A 10,306-nucleotide genomic window follows, 5' to 3' on the forward strand; every position below is an offset into this window, starting at 1 on the left:
ATTTAAGGTTTGACTCGGCTCAGGAACCACAGCTAAGTCAATTTTGGGGCTTAAAGCCAGCTTAAATATTTATTTTAAACTGTACATTAAAAATACATTACAATTTAGAATTATCGAAGATCTAACTAGTACCAACACATGATCGATAATCAAACGGGTGCTAATGGCCCCCCAAGATCAAGTATGTCATTATTTCATTAGTGTTTGATCAAAAACTAATGTAAAGCAGGAATTGTGCTGTGTTTCTCCCCCACGGCAGCTACACGAGCCAAGCGTGACGAAGAAACGCACCAAATCAAGGAGAGGAGGGGAAAGAGTGTTGTGGAGATCAAGGTGGCGGCATTGGATGTCGAAGGTGTTTGGTTGCGAAGGGCGGGAGTCGGTGTCGTTGGGTGGAGGTGTTTGATCCTCAATCACAAAGGGCAGGAGCACGCGGGAATGTGTTGTACAAAGGGTATGGGGGGTAATTGCAGGTGGTAGTGATGTAGGGGGTAGGAGAGATGCAGACAGAAGGCGGTAGTGGTCCTAGCAGAGAGTTCTTCATAGTTCATTGTCGGAGAGTTCCTTGTAGTTCGGTATCGGAGTAGGTCATGGCGAGAATCTCGTCTCATAATATTCGCAAGCGTACTCGCAACTTCTTCCTCGGCTGCTGTGGGTGCATACGAGCTGCATGTTGGATTGCCATAGCGAAATTGTTCTTGAGCTGCTCCAGATCTGCAAAAGTGATGCGCGGGAAGCGAACATGACGGGGCTGTCCTACTGTCGGAACCACGATGGCATTACATGAGTATTTGCTCGCAATGAGAATGATAACTGGGCCATGGCACACTGCTGCTTGCAAGTCTTTGTACAAAGGTGGGAGCAGGAATCGCGAGAAACCCTGTAGATTGCATATCTCAGCTACTGCAGCTGCCAATTGCCTTGTGAGTTTCATATAGTTGACAGAAAGATGTTCCTCATACCGTGTTTTCAGATGCAGGCCATGTCTCGAACAGCTCCTGCAGACTGGGATAATGTGGGCGTAGAAACTTGAGTGGTTTGGGAATGGAAGTCATAGACAAAGTGGATGTTCTTATGAGTGTCCGGAGCGTTTCAAGAGCAGGACGGTAGAGATCTGTGTTTAATTCCTGGCACCAATTCAGTTACTTGTTCTACTTTGATCGTCGTTTGCACGCACCTTTAGCCGTTCAATAAGCATCTCCAGCTCAGATTTGAGCTGCACATCCTAACTCTGCTGTTGCGGTCCATTTCCAATCCTTCCGTCTCCTGGCCAGACGATAGGGGGCATTGTCGAGTTGAGCATGGATGATCTGTTGGACAGCGCCCTCAGCTTCAGATAGTGAGACATATTGCCGGTGCAGCTCTAGAGAAAGATTCAAGCTTGACTCATGTGTTAGTTTGGGCCTTACCTCGTACTTGTGTGTCATGGACACTATCCAACTTGGAAAGCATGACCTGGAAGGCCTCAATTGCTTCATCATAATGTTGCGCACTGTGAAGCACCACATGCGTCAACTGGTATCCAAGATAAGAGCGAGAGCATGCTGTACTCTTGCTTGAAAGCTAGTAAAACACTGGTAAGGAGAATTGTATCCTGGTGACATTGGTGACAACTTGCCAGTAGACCAATCGAAGCACCCAGCCTTCATAGTTCCATCACTCATATCCATCATATATCGATACAATTGACGGGCTTCTCTAGCTCTACCTGCCCGAAGGAGTGCATAACACCGGTTCTGGTTGACGGTTTCCCACAAGGACTCCAGATGCCACCTGAAGAGCTGGAGAAGGCACATTGGGCATGAATAGCATGTTTGGTTGCATCATATTGACGTACCACGGCAAAGTCTTGACATTGAGAATGAGGGTCCCATTTAGATGAGCAAGCAATGATTTTTACAGTGGCAGTGAAATGGGTAGCGGCTTTGATGTGACCCGCGCAGTCTAATGCATTTAGTCCCAGCTGAACACGCATATACGCCTAATGTGCAAAGTGAAGATCAGTGTCAACACATGATTGTGGACATGACAGAGTTGAGAGGACTTACTTCCACATTACGACAGGCAACCATATCAACATTTGGACAAGTGGCAGCCAGTTGTTGGATGCGCAGAATTGCCTCGTTATGTTGATTTGCATTAAAAAGGGTGATAGCCTAAGAGACATCATAAAACAGGGAGCATGCGAGGCAAAATTGAGGTACCTTAATCAAGAGCAGAAGATGAGTGGTGTTTGAATCTATGTCCACGAACATGAAAGCAAGGTCAAATGCTTTCATTGCGCCGCCAAATTGCCTTTTTCCGCAGAGGGAGATACCCTTGGAGATACAGCCTGTCAATGAGGGCTGAATGCTCATGCTCTATGCCACCATGTGAGTTAGCCTATTATAGCGAGGTCAAAATGTGACTGTGTATGTGACCTTGAGTGCGTCTTGAAGTGCGCGGTCCCAGTCGAATTTTTGTGCCATCACAAATGAGCGATTCATATAAGAGCTGTAGCTATTTCCATTAGCATTGATCTCTTCTGTTAAGAGCTTGTCAGCGGTAGGCAAGTCCCTGTTTATGCATGCGTCGGGATGAGGAGTTGGCAAGCACCCATAGAGCTGTGTATGCCCTGCCGCAGTTGCGAAACTTGCCAAAGGGCGAACATGATACCGCTGTTGCAGCTTGGTGAGTTTCAAATCCGCCACAAGCTTCCACCTTTGGATCAACCCTTCGAAGGCCGGAATGGTGTTGCCCAGTAGAGGACTGGTTTCGCCCCCAAAATGACTGGGACAGACCAGAGCCATAGGGGATCGTGTCCCAAGGGACAGTGATGACTTACCTGTCTGGAATGACCAGAGGAGATTAGGCTCAAGCAGATGGTCTTTGATTTTTGCCTGCTCCAGTGACTCAACTAACCTGATTGACAGACACTCTACTCTATCAATCAACCAATTTTGATTGAAGCTTCAAATGTCCTTCAAATGGCCTGATGCATGGCCCACCCGCACATCTCAGCTCGCTCATGCCCCGTTTAAGAAAAGCCCCAAGATGTGTTTTGGCCAAAAACCCTTCGACATGTGCCCAAAATCTCATTAAATTTGTTTGTTAACTCACTTGGACTTTTGTTACTTAGTTAATCTCTTCACTCAAAGCTTACGTTCTCATAGTACCTCAACCAATTCAACAGATTCTACACATAGACAGCTCCACCACCCAAATATTCCAAATGATATCTAAGTGGCAAGTACTACACCAGCACTATTGTTTGTACTGTATACAATATAGTCCTCCATCACTACAGTTGCCATGGCAGACTAATGCCATATATATGTATGTAGTACCAACATATATAACATGTAAATGTCCCCACATATCCATAATGGACCACCGTCGCTACAGTAGCAATGGCGGAGTGTATTGTATATATGCAGGGCAGGAGTAGCTGATGTGCAGACATGTCATTATTATTTGGCTAGACCTAAGTGTTGCATCCCTCGGTATAGCAGTAGATGAAGGTCGGATGAAAGATCCTGAAACCGGTGTGGGTACAACAATTCAGATTGGTGGGAATCTGATGTTGGGTCTTGCTGCCTAGCTACTATGTCAGAGTTGACAGTGTAAGACCCAGGGTTTCTGGACCAGGCTCAGAGCTCAGAGAGGGAGAGAGGGTAAGGGAAACTGCATTCAAAGTCACTCCAGGTGAGGGTAAGGGTAAAGACCAACATGATTATGTAAGCTATCCAAGTGCCAACACAAGCAAGGTAAATAGGGGTAAAGTAAGCCTAACCAGGAATATGTTCCTACACTGGTTGCGCATCTACTCTTGACACCTCACTTATAGCTCGTGTGGTGAGTGAGAATGTACTTGTCTACTACCATGTTATTAGAACTATTACGTGCATAGGGGTATGATATGTGTGTCACTTGTAAAGTCTGTGGTCGTTATAGATCCGCCATCGGTACAGTCGCAATGGCAGATATGTTCACCCTAATGCCTGCGTCATGTGTGCTGTACCTCCTCTACAATCTCCACCTCAGAGTCAGATGCTGGCTGTAGCCGCTTCTTGAGTGCGATCAATGACATGGCTGGGTGATTAGTGTACGTGCCGGTGGTCATGCCCAATTCTACTGCTTTGTCCAGGCCAAAGAAGGCAACTGCAATCTTGAATGGCCCATACTGACAATCTTGGAGTAAGCCCATCAGCTCCTTGTGCTTTGTGTTGATCTCCTCATTCGTCAGCAACACCCAATCAGACAGTGGGACACCCCCCTTGAAGATGTGACTAGACCGTGATTTAGCCAGGCCCATGCGCACCAAATTCAGAGACCCTATCCCTTTCGCGCTGTGCTTCGCATTCCACTAGCTTGGAAATGCTTTCTTGTTTGCAAAGTACTTTTGCAAAGGACTCTCTCACTTATATACCGAGATGATGTAGGCTGGCACCATGGCGATGAACTGAGGTCGCCAGGTGCTCCCCTTTCTGCTGCCTTTGTTGGGCTTCCAGGGAAGTGTCCTCACAGCAGCTGTTGAAGATGCTTCCCCCAAAAGCTTTCTATTTGACGGCTTGTCCTTTGCATCCCAGAACACGTCTGGAAGCATGTGGCTGAAGTAGATTCCAGTGAGCAATGCAATCTTGTGGATCGGCTTCTCTCGGTTGAAGTTCGCGAACACCCACTCATAGATCTGGGTGAGAGTGCTGTCGCCATTGCATTCTATATTGTCTAAGCTGAATTCATTGGGGAGACTGTTCCAGGAAAAGAAATCAGGGAGTGACTGAAGTGTGACAGATTCCACAGCCCATGGAGCGTGAGCATCGGAAGCTTGAGCTTTCTTTGCTGCCTCAGCAGCCAAGTTGATTGGGTGAGGGTTGGCATGACCGACCATTGAGGCACAAGGGTTGACCACTGATGATTTCTCAAGATTCACCCATGAGTTGTGCATGGCTTTTCATGACGGGCGACCCCTCCCTCCTCCATGAGGCGCATGCCAAGGGACATGCTGTATTTGAAGATGGTTGGCAGTGATGATGTAAGATTGTTGCATGCATTTCTCGGTAGCTGCTGGGGAATTTGTGGAAGCGTACTTGAGCATACAAGTGTATGCTATCCAAAAGACAGCTGTGGAAGGAGCCGTCATAATGAGAGGTGCAGTGATGGATGAAGGATATTCGGTCCGAGTCATCTTGCAGATACATGCCGCAAAATCTTGCACACTCAACTTCTCTTTTGATGAGCAGGGTAGACCGTCTGAAAAATCATTTGGATCTGCAACAATGCATCACAAGAGGTGCTTATAGGCTCTGTCTTTGTAGCCCAGAGGATGCTCACATGCCAACCATTTCTGCAAAGATTTCAGACACTCTTTGTCTCTGCTTGGTCCTCCATTGTCGATGTCGAAGTTCATGTCCTCATCATTGGTTGAACATTCCTTCTTGACTGCAGTCGCGACCAAGGTTTTGATGTCGACGATGTAGGAGTGCAAAGCCACTAATGCAATAACAATGCAGTGGTGTTCCTGGGAGCTGTATTGGAGGAAGATGTGCGGCGAGAGCTTGTTGATGGACAATTCAATGTGAAAGCCCGCTTTATAAGCCTTTAAAGAGACAATGTCAGCAGCGAGTCCTGGACTGGGTATGAAAACCGAAAAAAGGCACACACCTCGAAATGATCATTGCCATAAAAAAGAACTTGCAACCTCTTGGATGCAATAGCAGGGACATTCAGGTTGTCCAAGGTCGGCCAATCAGCCGCACTGATCATGATGGGATTGTTGATGGCTGTCGTGATACGCACTGCAGGCGTGAAGGTAGGAAGTCCTTGCTCAAGGAGGCTCTGGATCAACCAAAGAGGCCTCATCAACCTTGCGGCGAGGACTCTTGCATTGCTGGTGTGACCATATGCCAGGGTGTGTTCCAGGACAGAGCAGAGTTCGATCACCTCATGCCTGGGCTTATTTCCGGACTCCAAAATGGGGAGCTGGTGTCGGAAAAAAGTTAGATACCATTGTAATACTGCCGGATTACAAGGTCGGCTCGGTACCTTAAAAGGGCCTTACAAGGCATTTCAACGGGCCACTCGGAGGCATGGTGAGGCAAAATTCAACATAAGGCCATCAAAAGGGCCCTTATAAGTGCCTTTTAATGAGCATTAAAATATTATCTTACCAAATTAAAAGCCCTTATAAGGACACCCTCCAAATAGAGCATTAAAATGTCTTGCAAGGCCTTAAAACCCTGGGAACTTTTTTCCGACAGGTAAGCCCACAAATGTTCGAGCAAGGAAGTGATACTGAAGGACATCCATTGATAGACTTGAGGAAATGCCTGGAAGAAGCAAATTAGAAAGTGGCACAACAGTAAGAAATCAATGACTCACATGGGAAGCAAATACGCATATGTGTGGTCTGAGGGCTTGAAAGATATTTGGGTGGGACCAAGCGCAAGCAAGCGGCACAATGATGTCCTTGTATATAGACCTAAAGATGAGAATGTGAATTGGGTGGGATCGAGACACAGCGAAAGACTGAGGATGCTCACATGCCATCGCACTTTTCTGCCTTCAGTGAATCACATTAAATGATGTATATGTTCTCAAGACGCAAGGTGTGGGGGACATCATCAAGGCTTATCTTGTTGTCATATTTTTGATGGGGGAGACCCATCTTGCATTCGCAAACTTGAGTGTTGTGAGTGATCTTTGTGGCAGCATTGCCATAAGCTCCAACAAGGGCAGAGATGATGCGACCCTGTTGAACATTATGGAGGGCTGCGGAGGGATGAATGCGGTGGGACAGCTCATTGTAAAATTGACAAGCACTGGGGATGAGAACTGGAGGAACACCTTGATCACCATCAACCCTATCTTCAAAGAGATCATATTCTTCTGGAAATGGATCGTCATCGTCGAAGTTGACGGTGCGGGGTCTGCGAGATGTCGAACAACGGATGTCAGAGATGAATGGAGCGAAGTGAGGAAGGACTGCATCACATTGAACATGACCAATAGGGCGGAGGAAAGCCTGGGGATACACAGACACTGACAGAGTGGAACTCTGTTCACCACAGTACGCGTCTTGGTCAATGATCATGGCATCGTAGTCTGGGATATAGGAGGAAAATAACTCTGAGATAGTCTCCAAGTTAACCAGGAGGCCACATGGTTGTGCATTGCAATGGGTCTTTTCATGGAGACGAGGAATGTGACGGCCATCCACATCATAAACATTGTTTTCACGACGAGTAATGGGATCGTGATGTGGAGAATTGTCTAAGTCCACCTCTTTGCGAATACGGGGATCAGGGGAGTCATACACCACACCATACTTCTGGATGATGTCTTCATTAGGCACCTTGATCCAATGTTTGACCCTAGTGCAGCTGAGGATCCACGCAGTGAGTTTGATGAGGAGGGAAATGCAGGCATGAGGGGGCGATGGTGAAAAAAGGACGTACGAAATATCTGTGGCTATGGCAACAGATACATATCGTACACTGGCGATAGAACTCTCTGCATGCCAGTTCTTAGCCTCTATGGTATTTGCTTGGGCATCCAAATTAGCGATAGGTTGGTTCTGACCATAGCGACAGGCTACAGCCACAGGTGCATGACTGAGCAGCCAGCCATCCAACTTCCAGGTCCTAGGTGCAGCTGCTACCCAGTCATCCCATTCTGCAATGATGGTGTTATGGAGTTCTTGCAAGTCATTGAGGCGCAAGTCCCATGTCTCCTGTGAGCTGTAAATGAGGATCAGCTGCATTCAGTGTATGGTGTACAAGGTATTGGATTGATCTGCCGTCCCAACTGGTGTGACAGTGGCTGATACAGAGATTTGAATGTGAGTGTTGAACATTCATGATTGACACCATCGCTAGCATGCATTGTATCATAGTGAGCGAGGCAGTGTCTCAATGAAGACGACATCTGATCGACAACTTGTGTCGACAAGTAGTGTCTACAAATACCTCATAAGTGAGCGCTACAATCTCGGGGGTTGGACCGTGTTTAAAGAGGGTCCTTCAGACCCTGACACAGGGGAAATATGTAACTCGCAGATATATGTGGCACACTAACCGCACACCATGGAAAGGCAGATACAGTCTCAAGAAAACAAATGCTCACTAGATGTTCGACACGTCCCTGATCCTCCAAGCACTGAGGTCGTCGTCTGTGCCATAGAGATGCATCACATAGATTGGGAGGTTGGAGTTTTATTATTGGGATGTGGCAGCTATATATGACAACTATAACAGGGCACTTGTCTTTTTTTGCTCTTTTGCTCCGAGGGATATAGATGCTATATTTGCAATTAGTGCAAATACCATTTTTCCTGATGCAGTGAGAGTGGGATCTTGTTAAGACCATGTTCAACGGGTCGGACCGGAGGGGCTTAGCTTCAGCTCGTGCACTGCACTCTTTACCCGAGTACGTGCCCCTAATTTACAGGGGGGGTAGATATTGTTGGTGGAGGGGTATGGACGGGCCGGATGAAAGAGGGAAGACTACCCGAGACTTCGTCCGGGTAGAAACTAACAAGGTATAGACTACCCGAAGGTAGAGGCGGAGGTATTTAGCCTTAGGGATATAATCCCGAGGCTCGGAGGATTGGACTAGGATAATAATCCTAAGAGCCGAGAGGACACGAGGATTGAACAGAGTCTAAGTTAATATTTGAACTGAGGAAATACTACGGGTTACAAAGGGTCTATATACTGTAGTGTATCCGACAGGTTTCCGGCCAAAGCACAGTCTTCGGATCAGAGGGCTATGTAGAAAATGTACTAACGGATATGAACTGCTGCGGACGATTGAGAATGGAGCCGGAGATTAAATGAAACAGGGGGGACAAGTTAAATGAAAAGGAAATGAATAGACTAACGGATAGATCAGAATGAACCCGGATATTAACTGTCAGAAGGATCCGGGCATATAGGGGCATCAAGAAGCATATACAAATGGGGACACGGGGAAATGAATTCTAGAACAGACCCGAGAGAACGGACGGACCAGACCAGACAAGAAGCTTCAGGTACGGAATATGACAGATCTGGATTGAAAAGCTGCACATTGTGTGCAAGCTCGTTGAATGCGGACCTCCAAGTCAAATACTATGAGTACCAATATAATTCAACAAATAGGGAAAGGAACTTACTCTAATGTCAAAAATGTGGTTTTCACTTGTACAAGTTTAATTTACAACTGCTTCACCTGATGTTGCAAGGCGACAATGTGAGAGTTACTGGGGCCCAGGCCATGCATATATACATTCTAAAGTTCAAATCAGTGTTTCCAAAGAGTGGAAACTACCCAAGGGTAGAAACACTCAGACAGAAGTAACAAGTAGAAGTGTATGCAATTCGGATCAGGGTAAGAGACGATAGATAATACAATTGTATGAGTCCTGTATAAATAGGAGTCCGTAGGCATCCTGTAAACAGTAGCAAATATCGTAAGGTGTCCAATCAACGAGTCTGATGGATAAGCGGTATGTCTGTCAGTACGCCTGCTGCGTAAGCCATGCTTACACCCTCCCAACCTATGGAGACTCTTTTTGCCGTTCCCAAACATCTAGGGCTTCACAGTCCTCGAGGTCACGCCGAGGCAGCCATTCGTCTTCATCTGCGCCAAAACCGAGCCATCGTACCAGGTATCTTTTTCCTCTTCCGATCTTCTTCTCATCCACAATCTTTTCAATGAACGTTTCAACTTGACCGTCTTCGGTGACCACCGGCCCAGGTCGAGGATATACGCGCGAGGGGAATAACTCTGTATCGTTGGCGTGGAAGGGACGTAATTGTGAGGAGTGGAAGGTGGGGAAAATATTGGGGGAGTTGGGGAGATCGAGGGTATACGTGGAGGTCTCGGGATGTGCTTCCAGAACAGTGTAGGGACCGTCGAACCGCGGCATGAACTTTGCGACCCGCTTATCGCCCTTTTGCATATATTCCCGATGTCTGTGCTTTGTTGAAAGCATCACCTTGTCCCCGATGTTGAGTGCTAGTTCGTTCGAATGGTGTTTATTGACTTGTGTCGCTTGAGACGCTTTTGCGGCGAGTAGGCTGTCTTGCGCCTCCATGGTGTCGTACTGTAGTTGTGTCAAGAGCAATCAAGCGCGTTGGTCTTCTGGTGTGTCTTCTATTATGGGACGTTGTAATGGCGGTATGATTTGAGGAGAGCGTCCGATGTGTAGTTGGAAGGGGGAGGTGTTCGTGCTCGCATTGATAGTGTTCATGATTTGGAAGCGAACATGTGGCAGAGCACGGACCCAACCTTTCTGGTTTCGTTCCACATGAAAGCGGACACACTGATTGATGGTTTTGTTAGT

The 10,306-nt window shown here is 47.0% G+C and overlaps 1 protein-coding gene across 1 annotated transcript; it reads right to left on the minus strand.

The window, feature by feature from the left end:
- Positions 1–3,985: 3,985 nt before the first annotated feature.
- DEU56DRAFT_758552 (uncharacterized protein) lies at positions 3,986–8,168 on the minus strand (the record flags this gene model as incomplete). Its single annotated transcript, XM_041350240.1, has 13 exons — positions 3,986–4,268; positions 4,401–4,890; positions 4,913–4,984; positions 5,080–5,232; positions 5,314–5,578; positions 5,644–5,961; positions 6,150–6,308; positions 6,361–6,460; positions 6,522–6,541; positions 6,662–6,908; positions 7,026–7,361; positions 7,437–7,718; positions 8,104–8,168. 13 exons carry the CDS (start codon positions 8,166–8,168, stop codon positions 3,986–3,988), a joined length of 2,790 nt encoding a protein of 929 aa, XP_041205390.1.
- Positions 8,169–10,306: the final 2,138 nt, after the last annotated feature.

Source organism: Suillus clintonianus (genome assembly GCF_016758775.1).
Source record: "Suillus clintonianus strain FC179 chromosome Unknown DEU56scaffold_71, whole genome shotgun sequence".
NCBI classification, from domain to species: Eukaryota; Fungi; Basidiomycota; class Agaricomycetes; order Boletales; family Suillaceae; genus Suillus; species Suillus clintonianus.